Source organism: Anopheles gambiae, chromosome 2 (assembly GCF_943734735.2).
Source record: "Anopheles gambiae chromosome 2, idAnoGambNW_F1_1, whole genome shotgun sequence".
NCBI classification, from domain to species: Eukaryota; Metazoa; Arthropoda; class Insecta; order Diptera; family Culicidae; genus Anopheles; species Anopheles gambiae.
In genome coordinates this window covers 10,246,652-10,266,510 of record NC_064601.1, presented here as the reverse complement: position 1 = coordinate 10,266,510, position 19,859 = coordinate 10,246,652, and the positions used below count along the sequence as shown (strand labels likewise).

Below are 19,859 nucleotides of genomic sequence, written 5' to 3'. Positions count from 1 at the left end.
TCATCATTCGCGCGCGCACATACACGCGCTGTGTGTGCATCAATGAATCGCGAACCTTGCATATTGCATCGCGTGAATGCGACTGTTCGGCAGATTTTAGAATGCTCTCGGACACACCGACATTGGCCGAGCTGGTGCAGCCAGTGAGAATTCTATTCTTACGCTGGCGCATGTTCACGATGCTTTGGTAGATTTCGTTATTCTAAAAACAACTCCTTCTTTATATGTCACAATAATTTTACATTGTTTATTGAAAATAATTGAATTTTGAAGATGACCTTATTAGCTATATATTAGAATATAGGCATGAAAATTTAATTGTGGCAACAGTAACATTCTAGCCAAAAATGCAGTAGAATTTATTAAAAGCTTTGTACATTGAAATGAATACATCATAAGCTCCTCTGTAAGTACGGGCCCAGTCTATTTTAATCATAAAGTCCCGTAGGGCGTGATCGGGAGCGTACAAATAATTTTAAGAAGAAGATCGGGTGCATCAATTTTGCCTTTAATAAAATTTCCTACAAAAACTGCTTGTGCTAACTCTCTTCGCCTTTCGAAGGACTGCAGACTAGTCATGGGAAAATACCATTTTTTTTGAGGAGTCGGATCGATCCGACTCCAGCTCCCATCGGAGTCGTACTTGGAGTTACTCCGAACTGTTTTGGAGCCGGAGGGTGAGGGGTTTGAGAGTATAACGCACTCGTCAAGAATTGTCTGAATGTTAATGGACAGTCATTTTGGGAATTTGCAATTGAAATGCCATCCTAAACTACTCACCCGGACTCTAACGAACTCGTTCGGACTCATCCAGACTCATCCATACTGATCCAGACTGATCCGGAGCCGAACACGGTGATAATCTGGAGTCGGATTCATATTTTGCGCACCGGAGTCGAATTTGATCTACGACTCCACTCCGGATTACCCATCACTACTGCAGACCCAGAAGAAGTCGTCTAGTCTCATATGTCGGAGGCTGGTTGTTGGAGATGTTCCATCTTAAGAATCGTATAGCTGCATTCTTGTGAACTTTTTGTCAATACGCTCAATACGTGTGGACCAGTTTTTAGTGTGCGGAGATCATGTTACAACATTGAATTCAAGCATGAAACAGACTAAGGAGACGAACAGTTGTTTTAAACAGAAAGGAACATTCAAATCAGATGTCAGACGATTAATAAAACCAAGCTGCCGATATGCTTTGTCGATGACGTAAGACTACTTATTGATGGAAGGAAATTGACGAGTCTAGAATGGTACCTAGGTCCTTAATTTCTATGTTACGTGAGAGTGCATAAGAGTCAAGATTACCGCCTCTCAGAATAGCGTCCTTTCTGACTAGTGAAACTAATCACGCGAGTTCGCAGAGCACCAATTACTAAACTTGTGTAGGCTGAACTGGAGTATCCTGGAGGGCTGAGCTGGAGTGACTCCTATTTCTATCGCATGCTGATCGCTTTGCTAAGTTAACGCGACATTTATCCAGCTTGCTATACCATGAAAATAGGTTAAGTTCAAAGGACATATTCTTAGATCCCTCATAATCACTATCATCGCGACTAGCGTTGAATATTAGAATACACCCAATGTTGAATTGATCATAATCGAGCAAATCTCATTGAAAACGGTGCACATCACTGTCGTTACAATTTTGTAAACACTTCACACCTTCTGCACCTTCTTCTGCTACGATCCGATCGCAACCCCATCAGCGAACCAGCAGCAGCTCCACGCGATGAATCATTCGGCAGAAATTTAAATGCAAACTACCTTTTACGATGCTACAGAGTGTGCTGCTCCCCCCAGTGTGCCGTAAAAGGAAATAGAGGCCTCGGAGCCTGATGGAATCGCACCAACCCCATCTCGAGCCATTACAGTTCGGGTGTTGCTGCTGCCAATTGTGCCACTGCGGTGCCATGGTGGTGGCACTTTTGTGCGTCCATAATTTCATCAGATCCCCCCACCCCGCCCTTTCAACCCATCCCCCCAACATACAGGCTCTACTCGTGACCGGGTGACGGATTCTCGCGTCGATATAGTGCTTCGCCAAACTGGAGCCACCTCACGGCCACACGGGGCAAACGAGATGCCTCTCGTCCACCTAGAGCATCCAGAGAGGGAGAAAAACCCCCTGGGGTGGAAACAAGTACACACACGCACGAGGAAGCCCCCTGACCAGCCAAAAGGGAGAAAAGGAGCAACGCGTGTGTGAGAACGCGAGACGCAAGGACGACCGCATGTGCGCGTATTGTCGATGTCCATAAAGAACGAGTTGGGGGTTTTTATTTTTGTTCGTGTGTTCGAAGCTCAAACTGGTGGTTATTAATTTTCGCTCCACTCAAGCTCTGGTCCCCCTCCAGGCCGCCTCCCGCCTTCCTATCCACTGCCACTGTGCGCCGTTGAAAAACGCAGTGGCTATCGCGTACGAATCGCTGCGCAGAGCGGCCACTTTCCACGCTTATGGAAGATGCTTTTTCGATGCCGAGGTCCGTTCAATTATTACAACCGTATAGGGGAGGGGCACCCCGGCGAGGAAGGAAGGGAAGAAAGAAGGGGGGCAGGTCACTCAGGTGCTCCGGAGACCTCAGAAAGGTCGTTGTGGGCTGATTATGTCATCCGAGTGCGTATAGCAAGGACCATTTGTGTGGACATATGGGAGAAGAAGAAAAAAAATGAAAACCAGCCACCACAGCAGGGGGCTGAACATATTTGCTCGACTTATGGGCACGTACCAGGCGCGTACACCATATTCAACCGATAGTGACATGATGATTATTAGCTAGCTGATTGGTCGCGGGAAGTTTGTCGGCCGTGTAGCTAACTTCATTTATGATCACTCCATCCCCCCCTTCCTCACTAATCGTATGAAAGCGGCAAAGCCCTTTTCTAGACGATCGAACCAGAGTGTGATCGATGTGTGACAAACTGAAGGTCCTTCGGACAAGTTTTGACTTTTGGGGCAGCCTGATGTGAGAAATAAATCCAATTACCAGCTCTTAAAGTGAATGCGATAATTTCCTTTTCGATGTATCGTGCAAATTGGGCAAGGTCTGCCGGATCATGAAAGAAACATGAAACATAATTCATACGCTTGATTGCAACGGCTGGGGCTTATAGCGGCTTGCACGATTGGGTCGGTGTTCAGATTTGTGTGCGCTATTTTGCAAGCTGCAATCAAATTAAGATAAACTTCTTTTTTCTTCTGCAAAATTAAGCGATGAGCAGAAACAGTTTAACACGAATTTTCAATTATATAACTTTGTCCGCCCCATCCCAATATCGTCCACCATGGCATATCGGCGCATGGGGTGGGTGATCATCTTGCGACCATAAAATCAACAAATTGCCGTAAAAATACCGACCATCCTACGCTTCTCGCGCATCAATTGTAAACAACCACCACCGCCAAGCCACGGCCACGGGTATTATGTACGGCCATGTTCAGCTGCTCGGCAGGCAAGTTGTACGGGTTTTCCATTCATCGTACAAAGACAAAGGTACGGAACATGAAAATCCGTTGCTGTTGTGTCAGTTTGTAGCGGTTTGTAGCTTTCGGAGCAGAAGCAGAAGTAAGCAGTGCTCCCATTTATCCCGCAAGCGACACGAGCACACATTCTAAAACCCACCCACGGTACCAGGTTCGGTTCCATAAATAAAACTATCTCACTTCGGTGCCCGCCAGTGCAAAAGTAGGTCGAACAGAGACAGAGGGAAATTTGGAAAATTGTCCGAACGCTCGTGCATTAAGCCGTGTGGTTAGCCAGTCTTCTGCAACACAAATGGATGCACGTCTCTTCACCCCTGCGTACTCTCTCCCGGGCTAATGTTTGCTGTAATAAATTTGTCCACCCCCTCGGCATGATGTCATCATGAGCTGGCAGAGAAAAGTTGGTGCGAACCACAAATCTTGGATCCGATTTTGTTGACTTCTTATTCGATCCTTTGCTCATCCGTTTCGATTTTTGTGACGATGGTTCAGGGATGATAGCGTACAGGGCACTGCCAAGGACTTGCAGGTATCACCTGCCATCACACCAGCAAACCATTCGATGGTGTAAATGGTGTAACACAAACAACCATAGTACAACATACCGCCTTTTTCCTCCACACTGCAGACCCTTACTAGCTAAGCAGTTTAAATTTCTTCATGTACTTTTGAACCTCCTCCTTGGGGTACGGTTTTAGCGCAATGCAGGTTGGTAGATTTTCGGGCTGCTCAACCCACACCTTATGCTTGACGTCGTTCTGCTGCAACACTTCGCCCAGGCTGACGAGTTTGCCCGCGTCCGGTGCCTGAAATGGAAAGCAAATGGAAACTGTTGATAAAGCAAAGGTGGAAAGTGCATGAACAGCATATAGGAGCATTTCTTTTGAAATCCATCCTCCCACAACGGACGATCCGAGACGCGGGGTGTACACTTCTCGTCCATTAAATTCATCTCTGCAAGTGTGTACACAACACGCCGCTGCTGACCGGCCTAGTGCGCTAGCGGTGGCATTCGTATCGCGATTTCCCAAAATAACCCCTTTTACGTCGGGAGACGGCGAACGATGGCTATTGGCTAGTGGTGGCGTTCTTTGCTTCACTTCTCAACAGCCGGCCAACTTCAGGACGTATATTTTGTGTAGGTGTTAGAAATTCTCGTTCCGAAATCCGAAAATAGCTTTCACACGCTCAAATCTTGCACGCGCGTTTACGCCACAACCAAAGCCGTTGTACGCCAGAGTGTAAGAAGTATTGAGCGTGTGTCCATTTGATGTGTAATCCGGTGAACTTTTCCCAGGACGTTGTGAGCCTTTGCGAATGCTGCGTTTGCGTTCAGTATCGTTCAATATTATTATTGAATCAAAATAGCGTATCGCATCGCATATCAGCATCGCAATCATTCGGAGGGTATAAATTGAAACACATTTATAATATGTTTTTAAAAAATGATCGAAAATAATGAGTTTTCGGAGTATTTACCATACAGAGTGCTGCTAAATTGCTTACCTCGAGCACTACTTTATGCATATTGTCCAGGTCCTTAAAGTACTCTACCGTGTCCGGATCGGAAGCGTACAAGTGCCCGACGGCTGCAACGGCATGACAACACTGAGCAATGAGAGCGCCTTTTGGCCAGCTTTTTGCAATTTCTCCATTTACGATAACGTACTGCACTAGCTTGGCAGCGCACATTGTTCGCATAAAAATGGTTTAAAATCAAACAAATTGTTAATACACGTGCGTAGAAAAACAATAACCAGCCGGCAGTTTGATTTGTTTATGTTTGCCTTGCACAAAAAAACAGCTCCCACACAAGGTGCATACATCGATTGAAAGCTGTGCTGGGGGTAGTTTGACATTTCGAATAGGAAAAAAGCGCATTCAAACAAACCGTTGAACCGTGTTTTGTATTTCCAAAACTATTTCACGTAATATTGGTCAATTCAGTGCAGTAGCTCTTGCCATTAACCAAATGACTCATTTTTGGAAATACACATCATTGTGCTGTTGTTTATTGCCAATCTTTGATTTCACGAAATATTGTAGTTTAGCTTGGCTGTTTCATGAATACTTGTGCAAGTGCAAAGAGCGTCCGATCAGTGCGTCACGTTTTTATGCAGTTTAACATTTTGTTCAAATTGCCATTCGACCACTCGAGATGGTCAGTTCGTTCTTACTGAAAACTCATAACAAAAATGAAAGATCCCAACAAATAATTTAAAGAAAGCAATACAGTGTCGTGTCGCTGCTGAGTGCCACGAAATTGCAAATGGAATTGTATACGTTGAGGAAATAGATTCAAGAAGTAACTAACTCATTTTTTTTTTTTTTTTTTGAAAAATATAGTCCATTTGTTATTGTAATTCAGTTTCGAGTAATACCATCTGCCTTGTAAAGCGCTGTGTTACGCCACAAGACCCCTTACAAGGCCTTCCGATGATACTCGGGGCTAGTATTTACGTAGTGCTGCATGTTGAAAAGAGTGCTACTGTTTTTGACCAAATACTTTAAAAAGTCCTGCACATGGCCCAGCGAAGTTTGTATCGACTTCTCGTCCAACGATGTAAATGCCAGCATCGGTCCCAGCTTCACGAACAGCCGCAGCAGATGAACGGAGCCGTAAATTTTTGCCATCGGCACACCCGGATGGGCCTGTATCATTTCCGCGTACTGTGGCCGCTCGAATTTGTACAGCAGCTGGGAGCCGAGCATTACGTTAAAATACTCCACTATCCCATTGCCGATGTCGGCTACGGCCGTTTCCTTGGTAACGGTCGTTACCTTGCTCTGCTTCTTGTACTGTACGTAGTTGTCCACTATCTCCTGCACCGTCACCTTAGCAGGCAGCTCGAGCAGCTTGTTCTGGCGCGAAATTGCGTCCCAGTCGTCCACCAGCCACACCTTCAGCTCGTCCGGAATTTTGATTTTCACCTCCACCTTCGATATGAACTGATCTTCCGACTCGACGTTCGATGAGTTTGTGTCGCTTCGGCCGCGTTTCTTCGCCTTCGAGCTGCCGGGCTCGCTGGACGATTCGTCTTTCGGTTTTTCCACCGCCTCCTTGCTTTCGGAAGATTTCACATCCTTGCCAGCGGCGGTGGATGTGGCGGCAGGTGGCTTATCTGTTGCGGCAGGTACGGCCGTCGAGGACGAGGTGGACGAGGAGCTGGAGCTGGGCGATGAAGAAACACTCGCACTGGTAGCCGATGTCTTCAGGGACGATCGATTTCGTCCTGTAGAGGAGGCGGGCGTCGTCGTGCTACCACCGGTAGAGGTAGTGCCCGTCGGTGTTGTAGCCCCTGTAACGGGTGTGGTGGTGACGGACTGTACCGCTGTGTCTTTCTCTTTCGTCACTTCCTTCGACGGTGTGGATGCTCGCGAATCGCTGTCCTTGCCCTGGGTGCCGGTACCACCCTGTGCGTCCGACTTTTTACCCTTCGTGCTGCTCTTCTTGTTCTTTACCAGAGGGGAATGTAAGCGGTGGACTTCCTGCTGCCGCTGGCGGTTCGCTTCGTTGTACTTCAGGACGCGGCTCTCCGGAACCCACTCATCCCAGCTGCGTAACAGAATGCGTGTTAATAACCAATCCCACAAACACACCCGATTGCAGCCAATACATACTTTTTGTTCCAGCCGGCATAGTGCACAAGGTATTTTACCTGCTTTTCCTTCATCATCGCACAACGCAGAAGCTTTGCTTCGTACAGCAGCGGGCCATGAAAGCAGAGTACCTTTTCACCTACAGAAGAAACAAACATTATGTGCCGGCTTAGCGGGGCCATTTATTCGCTTACCCTCTGTGAACTTAAACTTTGGGGGCATTTTCCCGTCGTCGTGTGCGCTTTTCTTCTCCAGTTGTGTGGATTTCGTTGAATTGTTTACACCGGAGTAAATTTCCAACAGCGGCAGCGCTCCCTCTCGGCTTGGGCTACTGCAAAAGCTGCAGTCCGAACTGTCACCGGCTCCGATCTAATTTGCTTTCGGTCACTCAAGCCGGCTTGAGCACGGGATCGAACGGGGATTTCCCCCGGGGTACCAAAGCGTACTAAAACGTCGTGAACCCTACCTCAAGCCATTCCAGTTTTTTTGTCGCATTGTGAAGCCATTTTTGCTACCGCTCGGGATATCTAATATTGGTTTTCACTGTTTTCAGGTAAACGGATAGCGTTACCAACACTCTTTTGATTATGAAATTCACACAAAAGCTCACCTCGAAACGAGCGAATAAAGGACGGGTAGAGAAAATGAGCGAGATGCAGCTATTTTCGAACGTCAAAAACCCTCGCGCTGCAGGGCGATCAAATGCCGATTTCACCTTGGAAGCATTTGAAATGCCATGTTCAAACGGCATCCACCGAGGGCGTTCGGCGAAAATGAAAAAAGCTCAACGCCGGTGAAAGCTTTCAGCGTCAAGCAGCGTCAGGCCGCCATATTGGTTTGCAGTAAATTTCGTCGGTTTTTGAAGGCAACTTTTGTGCGAGTTCTCGAAACAAAGCACAGTTTCGGTTTGGTGAAGTGCTGGCAGAACGGTGAAAAGCAGTTAAAAAGGACGCGCAGCGAACACAGTGTGCGTATCAATTAACGTATTTGGCGGAAGTGTAGCGATTAGTTTTAAAACCCCGTACGCATTTTTCCCGTACCCGTATCCCATTGATTGGTTGGCGTTGTTGGCATACATGGTGTTTGTGCGTGTGTGGTAGGTTGGTTTGTTGCGTGTGTCCATAGCAGGGCGCTACGCGGGTGGTGAAATTCTTTCTCGAACACCCTTTGGTCTTCCGTTTTAAACCTGTTTTTTTCTCAACCGAATTTCACCCGATCACTACGCTACGGGATGGCGTTTCGGGGGAGGTGCACATGATGCGCACGGCGCACTATTTATGCTAATCATGCAGTGAAGTCCCGAAACAAATGCTCCCAATACGCTGTGACAGCGCTACGAGGCAAATATAGTTTGTTGATGTGCTGGAGGGTAAGGGGTGGGGGTGGTATGCTGCAAACGTAAACAAAACCTTTACGTGTTCGATATGTTGGCGGACCTTTAAACTGCACCAAACCATTAGCCGGATGATCACAATTCGCGTACAGCTGTTCGCAGCGGGGAATGGAAAGCGAACGCATTTTATGACCCTTTTTTATTTCCCTTTATTTTTAGTTGTGTCTGACTGATGTTACTGAACCCGCCGCGACGCTTGTAAAGTACAGATGAGCAAAATGACAAGATACGCGGAGGCCAAATCGGTGAAGGTGGACAACTGGGGCGTGTTCTTCCTGCAGAAGCTGCAAAACTTTTTCAACAAAACCGACCACTGCGACCTGACGCTCCAGTTCAACGACAACTCCCAGCTGAAGGTGCACCGGTTAGTGCTGTCCGCCTGCACCGACTACTTTAACCATCTCGAGAACGTGTGCGAGATGTACGACGACGTGCTGATCATGCCGATGGATCTGCAGGCGGACGTCATCGTCCCGATCGTGAACTTCATGTACACGGGCACGCTCGAGTTCCAGTACAACATGTACGACCGGCTGCTGAAAACGGCCACCGACATGAACATGACCGTGCTGCTAAAGCTGCTCGAGGCGCACCGCCAAACGTCGTCGCGCATCGTGAAGCAACCGGTGCTGCTCAATAAGCAGGCGCCACGGCCCCAGCGCGGTGGGCCCGTCTACCAGGGCAATCACGGTCAGCAGCGCGGCGGTCTGCCTGTTCAGCGGGGGCCACCGTCCGGGCTGCCGGCAGTCGGTTCGAGACCACGGCTACCCTTGGCAAGGCAGCCGGTTCATTCGTATGGTGGCAAATCGATGGCGCACGCTGCTGCCGGTCCGAAAGACGCCAAGCCGGGCCCTTCGCGCTTCGACGACGGCGAAATGGGCGACGGGTTTGAGGGTTCGTTCGATGGAATTACGTACGAAACGAAACCCCTGCTGACGGCGGACCAGGTGAAGAAGGAGGAGGAAACATCTCCGTTCGAGAAGCTGCGCAAAGGGTACACGAACGCGAACGTGGTGAAGCGACCGTCGAGCGGTTCGCTCACTTCCCCCCCGGCCAAGAAGCCCAACCTGGAGGAGGTGAAGGAGTTCACCGAGGCAGCCCGCATGCGCAGCCAGCTGACGACCGATGACGACGATTCGCCCGACTACGTGGACGACGATACGCACTTCAACGATGACGACGATGAGGATTACCAGCCGCCGGCCTCGGTTAAGGCGGCGCTGGCCAAGTCCGCCAGCCAGCAGGGCGCCACCACGACCAAGCAGATCGTCATCAAGCAGGAATCGAAATCACCCGGCCAGGGCTCGAACGTGCTGAAGCAGATCACGGTGAAGGACGACTCGGGCAACGTGGACCACGCGAAGATCATATCGGAGGTGCTGAAAAAGTATCCCCATCTGGTGAAGAAGAACAAAAACATCAAGCTGAAGATCATGCAGAAACCTTCGCCGAACGCGGGCAACAACACGACGTCGGGCGCATCGTCCTCCAGCTCGGCCGCGCCCAAGATGGATATCCGTACGGCAACGCCGCTCAAGCAGGACCAATCGATGGTACGCCGGGCGACGGCAAACATCCGCAGCGATATGGCGAAAGGAGGACCATCCACCACCTCCCAGTCCTCCTCTTCCTCCACTGCCGCCACCACCGGTAAACCTTCCGGCGGCGGTACGACCAAAACGATCGACGCTAAAACGATGCACGCACTGATAGCGAAGGGGGCGGAAAACACGACCGGACCGTGGCTGTGCCTGCGCTGTGGCATCAATGGGCGCCCGATCAGCATACCCAGCTACAAAGCGTTCTACAACCATCTGATCCACAAGCACAAGGAGCGCATCGATGTGCGGATCTGCGAGCACTGCGGGTTCAAGGCGCAGCAGCGCAACCCGCACCTGCTCTACCACTGGCACACGGTGCACAACATCAAGCCGGCGCTTCGGTTCCCGCGCTGCGGTGAGTGCGACCACGTCGCGATGACGGCGGACGATCTGGCGAAGCACGAGGAGGAGGTGCACGCGAGCAGCGGCGGAGGCGACCTGCAGCAGTGCATCTACTGCAACAAGGTGTTCGCGAAGGAGATGGAACTGTACGACCACATGAAGGAGCAGCACAAGCAGCGGGCCATCGCGGACGGTGTGCTGGAGTTTACCGACGACGAGGACTACCAGACGGAGGAGGAGCTCACCTCGCCCCAGACCAAGACGTACGGGTCGGCGGCCGGCGATGGCAAGATCAAAATACTGTCCAACATCACGCTGCCCCCGGCGAAGGGCACGTACGGGGGGGCGGAGGGAAAGAGCGGCGCCGGTGGCTCGGCGCGCCCGATCACGCTCGAACCGTCGTCCGAGGCGGAAGCGCTCAGCAATGTGGCGTCCGGCATCGCCACCAGCCTTACGCTCGTCGGCGACAATGGGGTCGTGCTCGACGATCCGAACTACCAGAACCAGTACATCGAGGCGGAGCTGGCCAGCGTGCACGGGGAGCATGCGTCCGGTGGGGCGGCCGGCGATGGTATGCCGAAGCTGGTCACTGCCGATGGTACCGAGCTGCTGCTGACGCAGTCCCAGAAGGATGAAATCATCTCCCAGCTACAGAGCACTGGCGGATCAGGTAAGTGCGACCGGCGTGTGTGTTTATTGTGGATGTGTGGCCGCGTATTGCAACTAATCTTCTCCTCCTGGTGTGCTTGACAGGCAACGACGTGGTGATGGTGTTGAATGAGGACAACTTTTCCGTCGGCTCCACGATACAGCTGGGCGAGGGCGTGCAGATCGTTGATACGGTCATGTACAGCCAGCAGGCGGCGGACGCCGGTTCCGAGCACAACGATAGCCAAAAGTCGGACGCGAAGGCGGCGGATGTGACCGCATCGGAGGATGAAAACTCGCAAGCCTCCGTTTCGCTGTCGGAAGACAAGCCGGTCGTCGACAAGGAGGTGTCGCTTGAGGAGGGTGACGATAGTCAAGCGTCCCGCCGGACGGACGCATCCGACAAGCCGGACGAGGTCGACGACGACGGCAACACGATGGACGACGACGTCGACATGTCCGGGGAGGTGACGTCCGAAACGAACGAAACGTTGCAGCAAGCGGTGAAGGACCAGCTGATGGAGATGGACGATGATGAGCTGCCGGACGCGGACACGTCGGCCGACGCTGCCGTGAAGGACGACGATCTGGACGATTCGGAAGACCGGCAGCAGTCGGACAAGTTGAAGCTGATCTCCGAGCTGGAGGGCGATTGGTCGGAGGATACTGCCGAGGAGCAACAACCGCCACCACCGGTGGCCGATGAGCCGGTGGAAAAGCCAGCCAAAAGGGAAAAGGCGACCGAGAAGAAACCCGTGGCTGCCGCCCCATTGGCTGGTAAATCGAGCGCCGCAGCAAAGCCGGAACCAGCCAAGAAAGCATCGTCGGAATCGGTTAAAAGCAAGGAAAAGGAATCGCTGGCCGATGCAGCACCAGACACGCAACAGAAAAAGGCCGTCGAGACGGAGAAGCTGTCCGGCAAGGAAATCGACAAGCTGCTGGACGATTGGAACAACGAGGCCAAACTGGACGAGCTTTCGAACGAGGCGGGAGATCTTGAGAAAGAGATCGAAAAGGTGACGACCGGTGGTAGTAGTGTTGCTGAGGCGGTGGCGGTCGATCCAACCGATGAAGAGGAACCAGACACCACGGCAAAACCCATCAAAACAGAATCAGAGCCGGAAGAGGAACAGGAGGAGGAGGGCGACGATGCATCGAAGGATGCTGCCAAGCAAAAGGAGAAGGTGACCAAATCGGACGACGAAAGGGAAACCGTATCGCCGAAGGGTAAGAAAAATGGCACAGCGACCGCTGCCAGCGAAAAGGTTGAAGCAACCAGTGAGCCGGAAGATGACGATGCCGGTGACGAAGACGATAAGGACAAATCGGCCTCCAAGTCGAAGGAAGTGAGTTCACTGTTAGGAGAATGGGATGAGGATGATGATCTGTAAAGGGGGGAGGAGTACGTGGCGGTATCATTTAATTTAAAACGGATTTCCTTTCTACCTTTGTGGGGAACGGCGTACTGTGAGGTTCAGCCCGGATTCTAGGAAACAATTCTCCCTAGCAGGAATCAACAGTCTGCTATTAGAAAGTCTTTTTTTATTATTCTAGATTGATAACTGTATCACGTCAATAATTTTATTTCATTATTATTGATTGCGGGCATAATGTCAGCGAGCAAAAAACACAACCCCACTAATCAGAGATTGTACCTTTTCATGCATGCTCGTTTTAAAACTATTTACATTTTTATGTCTTTTAAGCAATGTGTTTAACTTGGCATATATAGTAATGACATTTGCGTAGAAAAAAAGAAACACGAGGCGCTTCACTGCGGAAGTTTAAAGGCGTATTTTAGCGTAATGAGTTAGTTTACTAGCTATACTAATGATAGAGGGTAATGGTTTGAGTATCAATATAAGTTAAATTCAAAATGTTTATGTGCGTAACTGCAAGAGATGCAATAAATACAACTATTTGTACTGTACACGTAATGTTAGTAATGCAAACCGTAATGTAATAGAATATTACCTATGCCGAGCTATTGCTTTTGTCATTTGGCTGAGAAATAATTAGGGGCCATGAACAGTTCTGGGCGCTTCTTTCATTTATTGCTTCGCACTCGTCGAACCCACAAAGGGCATGGCAAAAGGTTATGAACCTTACGTAAGGGCGAAAGGGCTTTTTTCAACCGTTTGGCGAAAGCTTTCTACCTTCGAATCCTGTTCGAAAAGGGCTTGGTCTAAAAAGTGTGTCGACATTTTTTTTTTGCTCAAGGTGCACACACCCGCGCGGTGTACGGGTCTATTGATCTCGGTACCGCCAAAATACATTTTAGATCACATTCCGAGCGCTCTAAAATTCCGCTCCTGCTGCGAGCTGTCAGAATGAGCCGTTAAAAATTAAAGTTCCCACAGAGCACGAAGAACAACAGTTTGCATTGCACTTCTTCTTTTCGGTGTCGTATAAAAAGAAAGAGAAACGCTCCCGTCGGCATTCAGACGTTTATTGCGAGGGGTTATTTCATATTGTATCTAGTCTTTAGCGGTTTTTGCGCGCTTAATCCTTTTCCCAACCCCCTGTTGCGTATTTGTTTTTGCTGGCACAGTTTGCTCAAACATGGCGTGCAACAAAGAAAACCGTAAACTACTGAACGGACCGTCATCGGTAGCCGCGAGCACAGGCATTCCTTCCCATTCAGGGACGTTGCTGGTCAAAAAGGGTGCCGGTGTTGGAGGTCCAGCCGCAAACACGGCCGCAGGAAGGAGCAACAATGCTGCGAAGATGGTCGGGAAGGTAGCGGAAGGGGGAGGACAGCATATGGGAGGCTTCAAAGCACCTCAGCTGCCGGCACCTGTGGTGCGGCCAGCGGCCAGTAGCAGTAAACCAGTGCCCGAAAAGCAAATCACTCCAAAGACTGAGTCCGAACCGATGGATACGACGCCAGCCGATGATAGGCCGGATGCGGCAGAGCAGAAGCAAAGCGGCACGGACGGTAACCAACAGGCGCAACAGGCAAAACCGGCCAAAAAGGTGTGGACACTCAGCAATTTCGATATCGGCCGTCCGCTGGGTAGGGGCAAGTTTGGCAATGTATATCTGGCCCGCGAAAAGGAAACCAAGTTCGTGATCGCGCTGAAGGTGTTGTTCAAAAAGCAGGTTGGTATCGCGCCCCGAGGCACGCTAAAACCGTTCCGTTGATGCTAAAAGCTCTCTTCTGTTTCTCTCTCTCTCCCCCATTGCTTAGGTGCACGCCCAGGGGATCGAGCATCAGGTGCGGAGAGAAATCGAAATACAGTCCCATCTGCGCCATCCGAACATACTGCGCATGTACGGCTACTTTCACGACGAATCGCGCATCTATCTCATCCTGGAGTATGCGCCGGGCGGTACCCTGTTCAAGGAGCAGCAGCAGCAGCCGGGCAAACGGTTTCCCGAGAAGCGGTGCGCCATCTACGTGTACTCGCTCGTGTCGGCGCTGATCTATCTGCACGAGCGCAATGTGATACATCGGGACATAAAGCCGGAAAACTTGCTGCTGGGGCATGGTGGTGAGTTGAAGATAGCCGATTTCGGTTGGTCCGTACACGAGCCCACGTCGTCCCGTACGACGCTGTGTGGTACGCTCGACTATCTGTCGCCCGAGATGGTGCAAGGTCAGCCGCACACCAAAACCGTTGATCTGTGGAGCTTGGGCGTGCTGGCGTACGAGCTGCTGTGCGGAAAGGCCCCGTTCCTGGCCACCACGTACGAGGAAACGTACCGTAAGATTATGAAGGTGCAGTACACGGTGCCGCCGGACGTGACGAAGGCGGCGTCTCATCTGATCTCGCGACTGCTCGTCAAAGATCCGGCCAGCCGTATGCCGCTGGAAAATGTGGCCATCCATCCGTGGATTCAGCTGCACGTGGACAAAAAGTGAGGGGGAGACTGCTGCTGTCGAGTGCCATTAATCGCTACGTTCGCCTTAAGTATTTTTGTAACATGCCTTTACCTTTTAGTCTTATAAATCTTTTAATTTTTCTTGTTAGCTGTAGTGGTGGTTTTAAATGGTTGTAATATAAGCAAAGAATATGAAAAAAATGCAAAAAAACGTTGTACAGTATAGATTAAAACTTGTAATTTCTTTATAAAATAAGTAGGGCATAAACGTTCCTTAAGACAACTATGACTAGACTTCGCTTCCCGACTAGTTGCCTGGTGCCAGCTTCGCTAAGAACACTTGAAACTTGTCATTACACTCTTCCAGCATTTGTCGGCTCATGGCGAGGAATTTCTGGTCCGACTCCTCCTGGGCTTTGCTGTACAGACCGAACTGATAATCGATTAGCTTTTTCTGATTCCGAAACACTTCTTCCTCCGTTGCCGTCTTGTAGGGGGGAAGAAATGCTTTCGGCAGTTCGCCCTGACGCCTTCTACTGCGCTTCAATCGTTTCGGGACAGGTTGCGCTGTTTGCGGCTGGGGCGATGATTCGACAATAGTTTCCTCAACGACTTCCTCACTCGCAATCGGTGGATCTATTTCACATTCCACCTGCTCGATGGGTTCCATCTCCGTTTCGAGGAGAACCTCCTCTGCCTCCGTGGTTGAGCTACGTTCAACTGCAGGGAAGAGACAAATGTTGAGTAATGTCGTTCTGCAATTCATAACAACTATGCTGCTGCTGCACCTTTAGAAATGACGAGCTCGCACAGCTTCGTTGTCTGACTGGCGGCAGGTGGCTTTCCTTTCATCAGTACGTCTATTTCGTCGTAGTACGGGAATGGGTTAGTATCGACCAACGTGGGATCCTTCTGCAGGTCCACGTACTGTCGCTTCAGATTTTTCCAACGGTACTCTATCTGCTTTGGATCCTTGGTGCTGTAGCCCCGGTGCACCATCTCTTCATATACCAAGCGGAAGGCTTTGTCCTTTCGGAACGGTCGGCCGTTCATCGCTTTCAGGCTTTCCTGGCGCAGCATTATGTTAAGCATCTCGAGCGTCTCGTCGTAACTCCACATATTGCGCTTCGTCATCTTTGCTCGCTGATACTGTGAATGCATTCAAATGGCCGTTAGTGATCTGCTAACGTGCGTCAGGCAGAACGACACCGCCAGAATTAAATAAAAATACCTGCGTTCAATCCAAATCCAGCCAAGGTGTGAAACGATGCACTTTTTCAACTCCGCTTGGATGTGTTTTGTTTTGCTTTCCCGACGCGCGCCCGTACAACATGGCGAGGGTTTTTGACGTTCGAATATCGCTGCATCTCGCTCATTTTCGCTACCTGTCCTTTACTTGCCTACAGTGCTCGTTTCGAAGTGAGCTTTTGTGCCCACTCTCTCGCCCACTCTCTCGAACGCTTCGTTCACCTTTGTCCATATGCCTTTCGTTATGTTGGTGGCAATTTACGCGCCTAATCTACCGAGGAGTGTGAGTTCTCGCTTGTTGTGTCATGTCATCTCTTTCGCGCATTTGGACGTGTGAAAAAACATAAACAAACTTGGCGGTTAACTGCAGCCAACGCCGGATCAGCTGATGCAATAACGGAGCATGTATCAGTGAGACGGTAAATACACACATGAAATGTAGGATCCCGTGGGGATCAATGAGGGGGAGGAGGAGAAATGGTGGAGTATATTTATTTTTTGGTCTTTTAATGTTGTCCACCAACACAATCGCAGACCAGCGCGACCTTTCTAGCGGTCATTTTGTACACTCAAAACCCTTCACAACACCTTTCAAAAACATTCGCAAATGTTGCGTTGGCGAGCTCGTGAAAACCGGTTTTGCCAGGCGGGCCGCGATGGCTCCGTTTACTTCGCAGGATTGAAGTCGAGTTCTAGGAAGCCACTATCAATTCGTTTCGATTGTATTGCAAGAACAACATAGTTTCTCGAAAATAACTTGTGATAAAAGCATTTCAAATCATTTTCTATTTTATTGGCCATTTGATGCATTATGTTTTTGCAATAAAAACAATGAAATAAATTTAAATTTGGCATTGGCCACCGTTGACAGCAGCAAGCTGACAGCTCCATTTGACAGATTCAAAGCAGGAGATAAAAAAAATATCGAACCGGAGCGAGGAGCACATTTTCCTGAGCACGGTTACAGAACGTTGCTAACCGAATTGTCTGCATCTCGTACAGTTGTTATCGTGCAGGCACAAAACCCCCCGAACGCATTACGTGTGCAGTGATTAACAGTGAAAACCCAAACGTTCTGTCGCAATGTCGTGGTTGTTCGGGTATAAAAGTCAAGCTCCTCCGCAGGGCGGTGATGGTGGACCGGAACCGCCGGGACCGCCACCGTCGTCGGCCGGCAGCGCCGGTCAGATGGCGGGCGATGCCAATTTGACCAAGGCCGAACGGAAAGCCATGGAAGCGTATCGGTTCGATTCGTCGGCGCTGGAACGGGCGGCCGAAGCTGCACGCACCCTGGAGCGTTCGAGTAAGTACACCTTAATGTTGCGTAATCCTAATGCCAACACCCCCCACTTTATGCTGATGTTCCGTATCACCCGCAGAGCACGCCCGGGAAGCGCTGGAGCTGTCGAAAATGCAGGAAAACACTCGCCAGCAGGAGTATCTGGCAAAGGTGAAGGAGTACGAGGCTCACATAGAAGCGTCCAAGGTGGAGCATAAGCGCGTGGACCATGAGGAGCGTCGAAAGACGCTGGCAGAGGAAACCAAGCAACAGCAGCAACGCGCCCAGTACCAGGACCAGCTCGCTCGCAAACGGTACGAGGAGCAGCTGGCCCAGCAGCAGCGGGTGCAGGAGGAAAATCTACGCAAACAGGAGGAAAGCGTTGCGAAACAGGAGGCAATGCGCCGCAAGACCATCGAGCACGAGATGGAGCTGCGGGAGAAAAACAAGATGAAGCTGCTCGAGGCGGAACTGCGTGCTAAAGCGAAGGTGGATCGGGAAAACCGTGACCTAACGCTGGAGCAAATCCGCCTGAAGGCGGAAGAGAACCGCATCACCGTGATGGAGGGCATTAAGACGGCCGGGTCCGTCCTGGGGCAGGGTGCCACCGCACTGCTGACCGATTGGAACAAGGTGGTCACGACGGTCGGCGGCCTGTCGCTGCTCGCACTCGGCGTGTACACGGCCAAGGGGGCAACGGGCGTAACGGCACGGTATGTCGAGGCGCGGATAGGTAAACCGTCGCTGGTCAATGAAACGTCACGCTTTTCGCTGCTGGAGGCACTGAAACATCCCATCGAGACGGTGAAACGAATGAAGCACAAACCGACCGAAGCCCTGCAGGGCGTTGTCCTGCAGCCCAAGCTGGAGGAGCGGCTGCGAGACATTGCCATCGCGACGAAAAACACCAAAAACAATAAGGGGCTGTACCGGAACATTCTAATGCACGGTCCGCCCGGAACCGGTAAGACGATGTTCGCCAAGCGGCTTGCCACCCACTCCGGCATGGATTACGCCATCATGACGGGCGGCGACGTAGGACCGATGGGACGGGACGCGGTGACGGCCATCCACAAGGTGTTCGATTGGGCCAACACTAGCCGGCGCGGTTTGCTGCTGTTCATCGACGAGGCCGACGCTTTCCTGCGCAAACGATCGTCCGAACAGATCTCGGAAGACATGCGGTCCGCGCTGAACGCGTTCCTCTATCGTACCGGCGAGCAAAACCCGCGCTTCATGCTGGTACTGGCGTCCAACACGCCCGAACAGTTCGACTACGCCATCAACGATCGGTTGGATGAGATGGTAGAGTTTACCCTGCCCGGGCTGGAAGAGCGGGAGCGTTTGGTACGTCTGTACTTTGACAAGTTCGTGCTACAACCAGCCGCGGAAGGCAAGAAGTAAGTGCCAGTTGTTGTTGTTGTGTGATGATTCCAGCGCATAATCCAGCCACTGACCGTTTTTCTTTTTCTCTTCCAGACGCTTCAAGGTGGAACAGTGGGACTACAGTGCGGTGTGCAGCAAAATGGCTAAAATGTGCGAAGGCATGTCGGGTCGTGAAATCTCGAAGCTGGGCGTATCCTGGCAGGCGGCCTGCTACGCCTCGGAGGAAGGCGTCCTCACCGAGCAGATGGTGCTGGATCGGTGCGAAGCCGCCGTCCGGCAACACCGGCAGAAGATGGCCTGGCTTTCGGAGCAGGAAAAGCTCGACCACAAATCCATCACCGGTGGTAAAGGGTTTCTGACGCAGTAAAACGTTACCGGCGCGCTTACCGGAGTAAGTAGAAAGTTAACGATAATCGGCGGATGGATGGATTGGGCCCGGAACATCGGTTCGATTCCATTGCTTACCAATCTAGCATCGGCTCATTAAATGCCCTATCACTGCCAATGAGCTGACGGACGGGGATTGTGAAAGTGGGTGGAATCCAGCGGTTGATCGGTTGGGACGCACCACCAATGGGGCATATATTCCGTACTTTGTGCCATCCATCCATCCTGTGGGGGTTTTCGTTCGAGTGTAGGAGATTTATATTAAACTTCCTATGAACGAGCCCGCACTTTAATCCACTCAGACGCACCAGTTCGACAGGATGCATTTTGCCAAGAAGGGGCCGCTTTTACTGCACCTGCACGTCCGGTGGTTAGGAGCTTTCCGGCCAAAAAAAAGCAGCTACCCTTCTTGTGCGACTCCGAATGTGTTCGATAGTTCGTTAGTGATAAGACAAATGTTTTCCTTCCTCCCCTCTCACCCTTTTTCTGTGCGGTTGCCAGCTGGTAATGTGTTACAAACTGCCGTAAAATTGCAATTGTTATCTGTTACGGAGCTATAGTTATCCTTTACTTTTTTGTTCTTTCCTTTGGTTTACGAAGAAGCTATGTTAACAAACATAAAACATGTATAAAATGGGGACGAGTTAATGATAAATTGTG

At 50.6% G+C, this 19,859-nt stretch overlaps 6 protein-coding genes and 1 long non-coding RNA gene across 10 annotated transcripts; 4 read left to right on the top strand and 3 right to left on the bottom strand.

The window, feature by feature from the left end:
* Positions 1–3,910: 3,910 nt before the first annotated feature.
* Positions 3,911–5,298, bottom strand: LOC1281319 (putative peptidyl-tRNA hydrolase PTRHD1). Its single transcript, XM_321269.6, has 2 exons — positions 4,997–5,298; positions 3,911–4,296 (listed from the first exon to the last, which is right to left on the bottom strand). The coding sequence occupies exons 1-2, from the start codon at positions 5,189–5,191 to the stop codon at positions 4,126–4,128; spliced, it is 366 nt and encodes a 121-aa protein (XP_321269.6). The 5' UTR covers positions 5,192–5,298; the 3' UTR covers positions 3,911–4,125.
* Positions 4,760–5,090, top strand: LOC133391115 (uncharacterized). The gene is made up of 2 exons (XR_009764608.1): positions 4,760–4,897; positions 4,977–5,090. It is a non-coding gene; the product is annotated as an uncharacterized LOC133391115 (long non-coding RNA).
* Positions 5,299–5,470: 172 nt separating the features above from the next.
* LOC1281320 (mortality factor 4-like protein 1) lies at positions 5,471–7,813 on the bottom strand. The gene is made up of 3 exons (XM_321270.6): positions 7,285–7,813; positions 7,112–7,229; positions 5,471–7,046 (listed from the first exon to the last, which is right to left on the bottom strand). The coding sequence occupies exons 1-3, from the start codon at positions 7,310–7,312 to the stop codon at positions 5,912–5,914; spliced, it is 1,281 nt and encodes a 426-aa protein (XP_321270.5). The 5' UTR covers positions 7,313–7,813; the 3' UTR covers positions 5,471–5,911.
* Positions 7,814–7,819: 6 nt separating this feature from the next.
* On the top strand, positions 7,820–13,004 carry LOC1281321 (centrosome-associated zinc finger protein Cp190). 4 transcript variants are annotated; one of them, XM_061641818.1, is made up of 3 exons: positions 7,820–8,057; positions 8,643–11,096; positions 11,180–13,004. In XM_061641818.1, exons 2-3 carry the CDS (start codon positions 8,693–8,695, stop codon positions 12,463–12,465), a joined length of 3,690 nt encoding a protein of 1,229 aa, XP_061497802.1. In that variant the 5' UTR covers positions 7,820–8,057; positions 8,643–8,692; the 3' UTR covers positions 12,466–13,004. The 4 variants fall into 4 exon arrangements, with proteins under 4 accessions (XP_061497802.1, XP_321271.6, XP_061497803.1 ...); XM_321271.6 differs by having other exon boundaries at positions 7,909–8,186; XM_061641819.1 differs by lacking the exon at positions 7,820–8,057 and adding an exon at positions 8,064–8,190.
* Positions 13,005–13,403: 399 nt separating this feature from the next.
* Positions 13,404–15,132, top strand: LOC1281324 (aurora kinase C). Its single transcript, XM_321274.6, has 2 exons — positions 13,404–14,176; positions 14,265–15,132. Exons 1-2 carry the CDS (start codon positions 13,637–13,639, stop codon positions 14,937–14,939), a joined length of 1,215 nt encoding a protein of 404 aa, XP_321274.5. The 5' UTR covers positions 13,404–13,636; the 3' UTR covers positions 14,940–15,132.
* LOC11176006 (uncharacterized) lies at positions 15,118–16,246 on the bottom strand. Its single transcript, XM_003435889.2, has 3 exons — positions 16,131–16,246; positions 15,688–16,048; positions 15,118–15,619 (listed from the first exon to the last, which is right to left on the bottom strand). The coding sequence occupies exons 2-3, from the start codon at positions 16,031–16,033 to the stop codon at positions 15,207–15,209; spliced, it is 759 nt and encodes a 252-aa protein (XP_003435937.1). The 5' UTR covers positions 16,034–16,048; positions 16,131–16,246; the 3' UTR covers positions 15,118–15,206.
* A 614-nt stretch (positions 16,247–16,860) lies between these two features.
* Positions 16,861–19,854, top strand: LOC1281323 (ATPase family AAA domain-containing protein 3A homolog). Its single transcript, XM_321276.5, has 3 exons — positions 16,861–17,450; positions 17,527–18,826; positions 18,906–19,854. The coding sequence occupies exons 1-3, from the start codon at positions 17,231–17,233 to the stop codon at positions 19,177–19,179; spliced, it is 1,794 nt and encodes a 597-aa protein (XP_321276.4). The 5' UTR covers positions 16,861–17,230; the 3' UTR covers positions 19,180–19,854.
* The last annotated feature ends 5 nt before the right edge of the window (positions 19,855–19,859 follow it).